At 43.4% G+C, this 13,336-nt stretch overlaps 1 protein-coding gene across 1 annotated transcript; it reads left to right on the forward strand.

Annotated features, from left to right (window-relative positions):
- The first annotated feature begins 366 nt into the window (after positions 1–366).
- On the forward strand, positions 367–13,286 carry hivep2b (HIVEP zinc finger 2b). The gene is made up of 7 exons (XM_030719558.1): positions 367–650; positions 2,993–6,923; positions 7,628–7,785; positions 7,951–8,126; positions 8,279–8,377; positions 8,468–9,255; positions 10,671–13,286. The coding sequence occupies exons 2-7, from the start codon at positions 3,093–3,095 to the stop codon at positions 11,100–11,102; spliced, it is 5,484 nt and encodes a 1,827-aa protein (XP_030575418.1). The 5' UTR covers positions 367–650; positions 2,993–3,092; the 3' UTR covers positions 11,103–13,286.
- The last annotated feature ends 50 nt before the right edge of the window (positions 13,287–13,336 follow it).

The raw sequence follows: 13,336 nt of genomic DNA on the forward strand, positions 1-13,336 counted from the left end.
AACATGTCTAATTTTTGCAGCAGCCTCGCAGCCAGCCACATTCATTGAGTTCCTCTTCGTATGCACACATTGAATAGGATCACGCTGTAGGAGATGTACATTCAGAGCTTGCTGCACCGTGTGATTAGAGTCTTTCAGAGGAGCGCTTTTGCATTTCTTCCTACCGACTGTCCGACGTATTTACATAGATAATAATAGTTAATGAATATGTGTACCTGAATGAATTTTAGCTGTGTGGATGGGTGATGTTTAGCTCTTTGGATCATGACAGCCCGCTCCCCACTTTGTGTGCGGAGTGTGTGAAAACGCACAGAGCGAAGAGAGAGATAGACAGAGAGAGAGAGGGAGGCAGAGGAAAAGCGCCCTTAAACGTGGGCTGTTGTGTATCCCTCTCTGGGCCCCTTTGCTATTTTTGTGCCTGGGTCCGCACGTCACGGTTGGGTATTTTCTCTGGTGACTAGCTCGCATCAATAGATCTTCTAATGTACATCCAGTCGGCCAGCAGCTTCACGACTGATGGGACTTTTACCTCGTTTGTTTCTTTCATATTTTGTCACCCGGACATGAGGAGAATGGAGAGACGGACTATGCAGTATGAGGAATGTCACATGTGACTGTCAATATGGGACAGGGGACTATTCAAATGTCAGGTTTGTATGAGGATTATATTTGATATCTGAATGCCAGCTGCTGTGTGTGCCATTCTGATCACGGTGAGAGCTGCCGGTTCATTCTGCACACTGTGTTAGAGGACTTTAAAACCAGCCTCTCCTTATGATATTTATGGATTTGTTGTCAGCGTGAGACTTCAAGCCTGTTCCCTTTAATGGCCAACTTAGCCTCTAATGATGTAATGCAGCGGCATAACGATGCTCTCCCGTAGCTCATCGTCCACCCTTATGTGTAAAGGGATGTGCCCAGCGAATGTGTGCGGTTCCGACAAATGTCTCCGCGGAGTCATTTCTCCATCCATGCGGACATACTGTACCACAGTCAGCCCACAGTCATCCTGAAACACACCTACTGCCGCCCACCTGCCTCCTGTTGTTGCACGTCATTGCTGCTGTGTCACATATTTTCGTATAGGTTAGCGCTTGTTGCCAGGAGTGAGAGGAATTTGGCTTTCAAAGGTGTGCTGGCCCATTCTTTATTTCAAAAGTCTGAATGTGCTCAGAGACTCGTCAGTAGGACTCTGAATGTGACGGCTCCGTTTCCTCTCTGTCGTGCTTAGTTCAAAGGTATGCATTGTTTCTGAGGGTCTTATCTCATTGTCACTCTGCACCCATATTCCCCTCTTCCCTCCTGTCGTGGCTCACAGAGGATGGAAACTAAGCAATGAGGTCAGATCGACCTAGAAAGGGAGCTCCCTACCAGGCCTCTGAATTTTTGTTACCCCCAGGCACCCCCTGCTTAGTTTACCTCTGTACCTCCCCGTTGAAACATGGATCATTCCAATCCAAAGCTGCCCCTCCATCCCCTCCCCTCCTTACCATCCTTCATATGCCTTCATTATTTTTTCCTGTATGGAGGAACCATTCAAATCTATCTGACAGCAGAGACTCTAAAGGTGAGCTCAAAGAGGGAATGGGCATTTGGAAAAGAACACAAAAGGTAGATTATCATTTTTACTGCTGCTTTCGAGCGTCTCTCGGCATCTCGAGAGTCACCTTGGATTCATATCCTCTGTTTTTTATGCCTGAGCAGTGTGGTGGTGTGCTAACAAAGAAAGAAAGGGAGTGAGAGAAAGAGAGTGAGAGTTGAAGGATGTCCTAATTAAGGGGAACTCAGAGGGTTTGTACCAGATAAAATTACATAATGTCGTTAGGGAGGACACAGCATTTGATCCTGAGAAGATGAAAATGACGTGCCCTCAGATACCCATCCATCCCCACGGTATGAAGTGAAAGTGTAACCAGTTCACTTCAGCCACAGACATCATGCTGTTTCTCGCTTGAGTCCTGCGTGTTTACCTACAGTGGAGCTGTGCAGCTCAGTGCGGAAATCGACACTAGTAGCTCAGATGGGTTGGAAGGTTTGAATCCCACTAGAGATGATATGAAATGATACCAGATTTAGATAAAAGACTTTAAAGGTGCAGGCAGGCTCATTACACTTCATTGCCATTGATTTAAGACTATCGACCGGCATGCTTCAGCATGCATACTACACTTCAAAAAAATGCTCACTTCCAATAACAGCCTTGTTTTCTGTCTGATTTAGTCTATTTTTTTTCCCAATAATTGCCAATAATGTCAACAAAGGCTGAACATGTGAACTGCAAACTGAATTTCTGGCCAATGTTTATTAATTCCATTGACCTCTTAATACCCAGCAGGTCACTGGCAACCCATCTAGAGTTAGGTTAGGGGTAGGGTTAGGGTTAGGCTTTGTTTTAGCCATAAAAGTAGGTGAATTTTCAGAAACTAGAAGATGTTAGCTTTTGGATGGATTCTCACACATTGCAGCTGTTTTTAAAGTTTTTCCAAATAGGTGAAAATTTTATCCATATCCAAACCCCACCCCTAACCAAAGATGGGTTGCCAGTGACCTGGTTGGTGTTAAGAGGTTAAAGTAAATGTGCTCATAAAAGTGACATTACACATTAAAGGAAATGCTTTTTAATTTTGAGACTGTTTCCTATTTAGCCCTCACACACCACACAAATATACGCTCAAAATAAAAATACACAGCCATTCAGGACATATCACAGTACTGGTTTGTACTTTAAATGCCTCTTCATATGCACATTCACAGAGCATCAGAAAATGTGGTGCTAGGGTTAACATGAGGTACCTTGGTAAAGAGACCCAATTTTTTTTTTTTTTATTAAAAGGACTTTTGGGAAACAGCCTTGAATAGCTCTCACTTTCAAACGCAGACACACACACAGACTTTCCTCTTTCATTTGTTTTGTAATGATCATTTTCTTGTGTATTTATGTGGTCCCAGTTTATATTATTGCATCCTAACAGCTCTTTCCTGTTTCTTTCAGATGACCCTTCCCTGCAATTCACATGTATGTTAATATCACTAAAGTTACGTAACAGTTATTGTCCTTGAAAATCGATCGCAAAGGAAGTGACACTGGATTCATGGAGTCACTTGAAACTACTGCAGGGGTGAAAAGCTCCACTGAGGGTCAGGACAGAAATGTTGCACAGAAAAAATGCACATCAGAGGCTGCACAAACTAGGCGGAGACCACCAGTCGAATCGGAAGGCAAAGGGTGGCACCAACAAGGAGCAGAAACTCAGAGCAAAGATTCGTGTGGTTTCAAAGAAATGTCTGACTCAGGGAAATCACTGCAATTAGAAGATCAGCACTCACAAACCCAGTCGACAAGCCATCAAGACTATGAAGTATCTTCACACCCACTACAGTCCACAAAGCAGTTTTCTAGTGGCAGACAGAAAGTTTCTACACAGTCCCCAGGACCTGCATCTCACAGAAAGTCCCCCAGTTCACCTGAAGTCCAACAGCAGTGTTCTCATTCAGGGATGGATCTGCTTTCAGAAACGGCGTGTAAGGTGGAACAGAAACCACAAAAGCCGGGGAAGTATGTTTGCGATTACTGCGGAAGGGCATGTGCCAAACCCAGCGTGCTGAAGAAACATATTCGCTCACACACCGGGGAACGACCCTATCCATGTGTTCCCTGTGGGTTCTCCTTCAAAACCAAGAGTAATTTATACAAACACAGAAAGTCTCACGCTCACTCAGTCAAAGCTGGAACAGTGCCATTCTCAGAACTCGGTTCGTACAATGCCAATACAGACCAAGGGTCTTTTGAAGGGGAAGGAGAGCTGTTCTCCGATGCTGAGCAAAGCACAGACACGGACGAGGACACTCTTAATGACCCGCTGCTGCTGCTGGACTCTCCAATGGAGGGATCAGATAACACTGCTGTAAAAGTACTAAATCTCATTGCTCAGAAAAAGGGAGCCACGTCGGTGTCAGCTCAGGATGGTTCATCCCAATCCCAAGAAATCAATGCACCTTCTGCTGCTGCTGAGGCTAGTCGTGCAATTCAATCTTCCACAATCAAACAGAGGCTGGCACTCCGGCTGTCTGAGAAAAGAAGCAGTGACTCTGACCACAATCTGTCCCTTCCAAGTCAGTCTAGCAAGGGCAGCACGGACTCCGGGTACTTCTCGCGCTCTGAGAGTGCTGAGCACCAGACCGGTCCTCCAAACACTAATGCAAAGTCCTACCAAGAAATTATGTTTGGAAAGTGTTATCGGCCAAGCCCTAAGCAGGCAACAGCTTTTGTGGCTTGCAGCACAGACTCAAGTGAATATACCAACAAACGCTCAGAGAAAGGCATTTCCCGTGTTTTCACTCAAGAAAAAGACACCGTTGAATCAATCAAAATAAACACAAAGTCGTTCACAAGGGAAGAGGTAAAAGAACCCCTATTAGATGCTGGCTCTGATGTAGGGCCTCTGATCAGAAGCAACTCAATGCCAACATCCTCGGCAGTCTGTCTGACTATGCCTCAAGCACTCAGAGGCAGCCACTCGTTTGATGAGAGAACAGGCACCGGGGGCATGAGGAGACTCAGGCGGCAAGCTGCTTTCGAACTATCTGTGCAAGATGGCCACACCGACACTGACAGTCACGGAAAGACTAGTGAGAGTGGCATTTCACCCTCAGGACTGGAAATGGAAAACTACCATTCTGTGGTGCCTAGTATGAGCCATCAGAGGCATGCAATGGAACTGGCAACGCGCAAGCGTCGGAAGGAAAAAAGGGAAGAGGAGGATTTGTCAAGTCAGTATGAAGGCCATCATGAACAGTGTGAAGACATGTTTGATTCAAGCAAGGACTATGATGTAAAACAAGGTGCAGTGGGCATTATGGCTTTAGGAAAAGTCCATTCACAGATGGACAGGTGTGACATGGACATATCAGTGTGCCCTGAAATGTCTGCTCGAAAAACCTTAGGGAATGTAATTTCAGTTATCCAGCACACAAACTCAATAAACAGGCCTTACTCTGAACATTCAGAATCTTACAAATATCATGGGCAGAGACGGGAAATAATTTCTTCATTTCAAGCTATGGACGCAACTGAATCATATGAGATGGAACGAAGTGACAGTAGATTAAGGCAGCCAGTTCAACTGGGGCCGAAACTCGTGCGGCAGTCTAACATACAAGTCCCAGAAATTAGAGTCACAGTAGAGCCTGACAGCCCAGACAAGGCTCCTGAGGTGCAGGTAAAGGAGCCAGAGAAGCATGTGGAGGAGTTTCAGTGGCCTCAAAGGAGTGAAACTTTGGCACAATTCCCTCCAGAAAAGCTCCCTCCAAAGAAGAAAAGGCTACGCTTAGCTGATATTGAGCACTCCTCTGGTGAATCTAGCTTTGAGTCTGCCTGCACTAGCCTCTCCCGCAGCCCCAGTCAAGACAGCAACTTATCTTATAGCTCCACCTTATCATTTGACAGGGAAGAGAGCTTGAAGTCAGTCTCTCCAGCCAGGCAGGATGAATTTGGCAAGCCACTAGAATTCTTAGCTGTGCCAGGGAGTGGGCACTCCCTCTCAGTGCTTAACCAGCGTCAACAACATGAAATGAGACGCTCCTCCTCAGAGCAGGCGCCATGTAACTTGCGCAAGGAGTTCCCAGAGGTGCGCAGCGTATCATTTGACTATGGCAGTCTTTCTCCAACATCCAAAGTTAGACACGTGGACATTAGCTCTGTGAAAGAGAGAAGGAGGGGAAACTTAGTGCGACAGGAGTCACTGAATATGGATACTGAAGTAACACAAGTCTCATCGCAAGTGTTTCCACAGTACCTCAGCAGCATCTCCCCTCCATTCACTGCCGCCACTGTCCTGCCACATACTTTGCCAATATTTTCAACTGGGAATACATTTCCTCAGCTTGCACATCCGAGCCTGATGGTTCCCGTAAGAATTCAGACTCATGTACCATCCTATGGCAGTATCACATACACCTCAGTATCACAGATTTTTGACTATCAGTATGACAGTGTTAGCGCCACCCTTCAGAGTCAGAGCTCAAGACTGCCTGGAAATCTCGATTCTCATAATGTATCAGCTTATACAAAACTACCTACAACACACACCATCAGTGTTGAGGCCCTTGATTTGTCATCAGCCAAGCTCAAGACAGGCATCCCTCTCTCTCTGACCTCCAGAACTATCTCAACCACTAATGCCTCCAGTGGTGGTGCAAACAAACGGATGCTATCCCCTGCCAGCAGCCTGGACCTATTCATGGAGGTCAAGCAGCAGAAGCGTGTGAAAGAGGAGAGAATGTTTGGGCAGATTGTAGAGGAGCTCAGTGCTGTGGAGTTGGGAAAATGTAATTTGAGTGAAGAGAAGGGGCACAGGTCAGGGATGCAGGGTGCACCAACACCTCAGGCTCAGAATGACTCACACAGGAGTAAATTTATCACACTTCAGCAAAAAGAGACCGAGGCCACTGACCATGGCGCGGAGTCAGTTATGGAAAGCAGCTCGCTGGATACAAGCTCGCCTCCTTATGCCGTGATATCAGTCAGTGAAGTGAAAGAAGCTGGCATGGAGAAACGAGTGCAGATGGATATAGTGGCACAGCTGGTAACCAGTCAAGACATCCTGATGTCAGACTCCGAGAATTCAAGGCTGTTATCTCAGTTTCCAAGTCTTCGCACGACAACAGGTGTGAGCTGGTGTTATCTCAACTACACCACGCCAAGCTGCTCTCACAGCACCGCCCCTTTCTCCTCTGTGTACGCCACCTGGCGTGTGAGTTCCCATAACCCGAACCCTCTTGAACTGAGTACCAGCACTGCTCTGGCTCTGCTGCAGTCCAGACAGAGGGGAGACAAGGTTATATACACCATGGCTGCCATGTGCCAGCCTGGTACAGGGAAGCTGGTTTCATCACTCATCCTGTGGAGGCAGACCATAGAACAGGTAAGAAAATGATCCCATCTCTGGTTCAAAAGCATACTGGTATTTTAAACACCTGTTGAGATATTTTAATTTAAAGCCCTATTTATGGTATATTTAATAACTGTTACTAATATCAGTAGTCACTAATATCATCAGGAATAATTATCACAAGATCACTGTTTAAAATGCAGAAAGTTTTAAGGACCTTATTACCCAGAATTTGGCAAACTGCACGCTTCAATCAACTGGCAGAAGGTTTCCTTGGAAAGAGCCTGGAGCGAGCATTTGCCTGCTGCTGATAATGATATTTAACTTTGAATCACCAAATGGTCTAGATTATAATATATATATATATATATATATATATATATATATATATATATATATATATATATATATATATATATATATATATATATATATATATATGTCTTGGAGATGAAAATACCAGACACTAAAATTATATTCAGGTAAGAAGTCTAAGTCTTGGAACTGGGATGCTTTTCTCCACTGTGCTCAGTTTAAATGGATAAAAAGGACAAACTTTGACATTTAGATCAGGATTACCTGTGCTGGGTTTTTCCCCAGCAGTAGCATAGTTCCTGTTTGCAAAACATGCTGTGTAATGCCGTGTGTGACATACAATATTGGTGGGATCGCTTTACACTGTCGATACTGTGTCCACTTAAAAGGATGTTAACACAATGTTTGTTCTTCTGATTCAGCTGCAGAGGAAACCGGAGCCCAAAGAGGTGGACGTCACCTACGGGAAGAAGGTGAAAGACATCAGCTGCAGAGTGAAAACTGCCAAGGAAGAGTGGAAAGAGAGGGAAGCTGCCACAACCCAAACTGTGCCAACACGAATTAAGAGCTTTGAAGGAGGGTCAGTCAAGATATTATTGCACTTGTCACTTCTGCTGACCGCATATACAGCAGATATATTAGAATGCTAGTATGTGCACTCTCTGTTGGCCCATGCGCTTTTCTCTATTTATGACTGTGCTTTTTTTTATGCATTTCTTCATTAGAAATAAAATCTCTCTTTCAGGTACAAGTCTAATGAAGACTATGTGTATGTCAGAGGTCGGGGTCGGGGTAAATACATTTGTGAGGAGTGTGGTATCCGCTGTAAGAAGCCGAGCATGCTAAAGAAACACATTCGGACCCATACAGACGTGCGACCGTATATCTGCAGGGTTTGCAACTTTGCTTTTAAAACTAAAGGTGAGCATTTTTTAATCTTAAAGACTAATGAGTTGTAGCAGCTGTAGTAGTGATAAGAAAAGTCATCAGATTCATGGTTTTTAAAGAAATATATCTGAAATAAGTTCAGATGTTCCTGGTTTTATTTCAACAAATTTGCCTTTCTTCCACAGGAAACCTAACTAAACACATGAAGTCAAAGGCACACATGAAGAAGTGCCTTGAACTGGGAGTGTCAGTGACAATGGATGAGACAGAGATACAGGAACATGGTAAGACTGGGTTGTGTGTAAATGTTGTACATGTGCCCAGCTGTCATTGTGTAACAAATCCAACTAAACAAATGTGTTTCTCATTTCAAGTGGATGACATCCAACAAAAGTCCAAGACAGAGGTGGCTGTGACAACCAAACATCAGTTCTCAGACGCTGAGGACTCTGATGGCATGGATGAAGAAGTTGACGAAATCGATGAAGATGACGATGAGGACGATGAATATGAGGGCGATACCACCCCAAAGTTGCGTTCAAGAAGCACGAGTCCTCAGCCGTGTGCCGTTACCTCTCTGTCAGTTACAGCTACCGCTGCCATCCACGGCTGCTCTCTTGCATCTCTGCCAGGAGTTGATGTCAGTCAACAACCCTCCGGCAGGCGTACAGGCTCAGATCATCGACCTGTCCTCGCAAATGACCAGAGAGAGAAATCCGTGGATGAAGACTCCCTGACTATGCTGTCTCCAGATCAGAGCAGCTTCCTTTTTGACCCTTACTCTTCTTGTCTACTCTCTCCTGGCTGGGAGTCTCCCATCAGGGAGCCCTCTCCTTCACGTCTACGTTACCCGTCCCCAAGGAGAGAACTTTCGCCGCGTGGTCGCTCCTCTCCCAGATGGGATACCTCTCCATTGAGGCCTGGTTCACCCAGCTTCACACCCATACAGCATCCCTCCCCGGTTTCAATTGAACAATCCATGTCTCCTGGAATAGAACTTGCTGGAAAGCGGGACTCCTCAGTCAGAGGCAGACAGAGGGTTGTGTTGAGGGCCGTTTCACCACGCAGAGGCTCACACCAACATAAAGGCAGCGGTGATAAAACCAGACACCAAGCAAAGATGGAGATGGCTCAGCAACAAGGAGCCTTTGAAATGGAAATGGTAAGTAGCACAATGTGTCCTCCAGCCAGTTCAATTGTAACACTAACAAAGAGCTTTTAAGGTCACTTTGTTAACCTGTTCATGTGTAAAGCATAGTATCTAAAAACTATTTTGATAAACTCTGATGAAATTGAATACATGTAGTTGGACCATGGGCACAAAAAATGTTTGGTGCAAAAACCAAAAAAAATACTTGACGAATTTTCTGAAATTTTATTTTGTTACTCACTAGTGCATCTATACCTAACGTAAGATACTATCGCCATTTGCTCTTTTTTGGGGCAGTTTTTTTTTTTTTTTGCATGAATTTTTTCATTTTCAAGTCAGTAAATAATTCACTTGTAAAGCACAACTGCTGACTACCTAATGTAGTGCTATCATGACCGCAATGTATGGTCGATGTTGGTGTGAAAGTTTCCAATCCCATGTCCAATGAATTTCAGAGCCAATACGCCATCCCCAAGCTATAAGCTAGCTATGAGTTACTAGTTTTTCAGCAAATTAACCACTTGGTACAATTCATGCAACCTGATCATTAGTTTTTGCTGAACCGTATTATCCAGTAGTCAAGACTGTTCTCCCCTAAGGCCTAGAGATTGGTTGGCAACCAGTCACTAGGGAAAAATGTGTATCCCCTGACCAGTTGTGAAAGCTTGCTGGCAGTTGCTGGCAGTTGCTGTGAAATCGATTACAAAAGTCTGATTCACACAGGCCTAGAGAGCAATCACTTACCCCCTGGTGACCACTGGTCACTAGGGAAAACTGTGCATTCCACAAACGGTTGGTGATTGGCTGCTTGCAGTCGCTAGTGTGAAATTTGTCACAAAGAATTATATGATGCTGCACCACAAACCTCTCTGTGATTGCTTTGCTCACGAGCAGGTTGCCGCTGTTGCCTGTAGTTTGCATGGAAGATGAACAACTTGTCTGCAAATACTCTCAAACTGCGGTAGTGAAGTTGTGAAAAGTGTGATGGAGACTGGAAACGGAGAACTTTTGCCTTCAAAGTAAAAGTTGCCCCTTTTGAAATGTGTTGGTTGCAGCAATAAGGCACAACTTTTATTTTGAAGGCGGTCAGTCAGCAAACACTCAACAACCACTCAGGGAATGCACTTTTTCCCCTAGCGAATGGAGGTGGCTGGGAGGGTTGGCAGCTGGTCTCTAGGCCGATGTAACTGATGCCTAAACAAATTATTAGCAAGCCAGTATTATCCATCCACACATAGATTTTGTTTTCTTCCTCTGAAATATGAAATTTAGTAGACTACTCTGTTGCTGGAGAAGGTTGTTTTGTGCTGGAGAAGTGCTTTTCAATATTCACATTACTTCATGATTTCTAACTGATACATTTTCACATGAGAAATGATCTTGGCGACGTTCAAACTGCTGCTAATTCTGCCAATGTGTCATTCCAGGATCAAAGGAGCAGCTTGGCTTCTAATCTGCCTGGTGCTGCCAGTTCTCATCACCAGAACATCCTCAGCCATCTCCCTCTTCACTCCCAGCAGCAGGCCCACAGTTTGCTTCCCGTTGTTCCTGTCGGTGGGCTCCAGATATTACACTCCCCGCCTTCCTCCAGCACTGATGTCATCCCCTCTGTGGCGCCAAGCCCCCAAAGCAGCGAAGGCCGGTGTTGCAGCAGTAGGGAGGGATCTGTCCTCGGTCCTGAGACAGAAGGAGAGGACATCAGAGGCCATGGCCAGTTGTCCTCCCATGATGCTGCTCAGGTGGCAGCTCAGGAGAAAAGCCTCGACCCTGAAGTCGGAGACAGCAGACAAGAGGAGAATGTCCAGACCTGCTTGAAAGCCATTGCCTCACTGAAGATTACCACAGAAGACCCTCATTAAAACCCCCTTTGTCGGTTTTCTCGGTTTGATCAAGGAAAAGACACCTCCCTGCTACACCTGCAACCTTGTCATCTTCAGCCCTTTAGGCACATGACCTCATCTTTATCCCATTAGAGGCAATATAATAACACTTCTTCTGGTCTTGCACATACCCGAGACATCTTCTTAAGTGGATAATATGAGTGGAGGTCAAATCTTTTCAGTGAAGAAGAAAGCCATCCCATCTGATGAGCTCTTCTCTTCAGAGGCTCTTTGGAAAATTTGGACAAGCAGCAGGATGTTTTGCAAGGTGGAGAATCATTAATGGGTTCAGGTGCAATATGGAAAGATATTATGCTAATATGCCTTTGTCTGACATAGTAGTTTGCGTACAATTGCACATAAATTATATTTATGAATTCTGTACAAATGTCCTTAACATATACTCCTTCTTAGATACATACAAACAGTGTATTTTACTGTGTGTACTTTAAAAATAGACTGTTGTTTATGTAATCATATCAAGGTGTGATGCAGTAGTGCAGTAAATAAAGACTATTTATAAGGGGAAAAGTATGTGTATTATGAAACAGTCTGACCAAATTTTAAGTAGACGCTTCTTGTGCAGTTTGGTGCTTCTGATCAAGCAGCGAGGGTCTGTGCCTTTATTTTGCTTTTCTTCATTTCTTTGTCAGAAGGAGAAATATGGAAAGTGGTCGAGGTACTCTTTATTCAGAGAGTTTGCTCCGAGGAGAGCTTTTTCTTTCTTGCCCCGTCAGTTCTGTCGACAGACGGATGCAGCTTGATTTATGTGAAACAATCTTAAAAAAAAATGTTTCCTATGTTGCAGTTTTTTCTTAATGTTGTGGTTTTTATCTTGGCAAAAATGCATGGGATTTGCTATTGCACAAAAATAGAGGAGGTAATTATGTAATTATGAATACTGTAAGATGTATTTATATATTAGAACGTAAGCACTTATTGATACTGGTAAATATTTGACTACTATTTATATGGTATATCTGTACTTATGCAGCAGTGATGCAGTTATGCAGTGAGCTACGCTGGCATTGCTTTTGATCTCATGTCGTCTCTTTGATTAAACAGTTTTTTTTCTTGCTTATAAAGATGACCATGAGCATTTTATGAGTTTTAAAGATGCACTTTCATCCTCTCATCTTTCATGTTTTGACTGACTCGGTCGGTGGAAACGAAGGAGTTAAAAACATTTTGTTCTCTTGTGGTTTTGACACATTCCAATTTTTTTTCTTTTCTCATTGTGTAAAACATGTTGCACACGAATCCAAGGGGCTACAATGATCAGTCAATAGTACATTTTCTTGCATTTCAAGTGTAACTGGATAAATCAATATCACTTACTGTAAGTAATGGTAAAGTAATGACGTTAAAAGCATGACTATTACTGTGCTTCAGCTCACAATGTAAGTAATCATTCACCAAATGCATTACTTCTTCTCTGTATATATATATATGTGTATTTTTATGATTTAAACTATTTTTGCAGTGTTGAACTCTGAAAACTTTTTATGTGGATTGTTTATATCTCTTTAAGAGGTAAAATGCCTGCAGCTGATGTAATGGCAGAGGTTTAATGAGGCTGACTGCTAACATGGTGTGTCTCATCTTTTTAAAAAGAAAAATGTATTCACATCTTCAAGTGATTATCAGTTTGAGATTTCAAATTAAAAAAAAAACCCCACTTTGTTCACTCATGTTTACATAAAAGATTTAAAGGTGCACTGCTTTAATTTTGTGTTCTCCTTTCTGAAGGTGTATGTAGCTTTGATTTTATGGTTGTGCAATTTCATTTGTTGTGCAGACTGCTCATAAAATGTGAAGGGTAAGTGAAGCCTTTTATTTGCTTTTGCATACATTATGTATTCAGATTGTGTTTGTGTGTGTGTTTTTTTAAAATTGTGTATTCATATATACTGAACTGCATTGTGCCTCTCATGTCTATGGAAATTCCCTGTAAAACACACAGAGGACAAATCATTTTACCTCTAAGCTAAGATTTTTCGAGGGGAAAAACCTCAGTAGCCAATCCGTTGTTTAGCTATTTGCATCAAATCTGGCTAGTCAGGATGGAGTGCCTCTTTTATGCTATGAGGAATTTATTGTTTGGTGCTCTACTTTTTCAGATTAAATTCAAAATTGTTTTAAAAGAATATACTTCTAACCCAAGAATGTGTGTTGCAGCTTATTTCACGGTCTGAACCTGATTATTCAGAACG

Source organism: Archocentrus centrarchus, chromosome 22 (genome assembly GCF_007364275.1).
Source record: "Archocentrus centrarchus isolate MPI-CPG fArcCen1 chromosome 22, fArcCen1, whole genome shotgun sequence".
NCBI lineage: Eukaryota > Metazoa > Chordata > Actinopteri > Cichliformes > Cichlidae > Archocentrus > Archocentrus centrarchus.

What these genes read in the sequence shown, in the direction of transcription:
- hivep2b (XM_030719558.1), top strand. Translation starts at nt 3,093, where the DNA reads ATGGAGTCACTTGAAACTACTGCAGGGGTGAAAAGCTCCACTGAGGGT. An exon ending in GGAGGCAGACCATAGAACAG is followed by an intron (nt 6,924 to 7,627) that starts GTAAGAAAATGA and finishes CTTCTGATTCAG; the next exon opens with CTGCAGAGGAAACCGGAGCC. An exon ending in CTTTGCTTTTAAAACTAAAG is followed by an intron (nt 8,127 to 8,278) that starts GTGAGCATTTTT and finishes TTTCTTCCACAG; the next exon opens with GAAACCTAACTAAACACATG.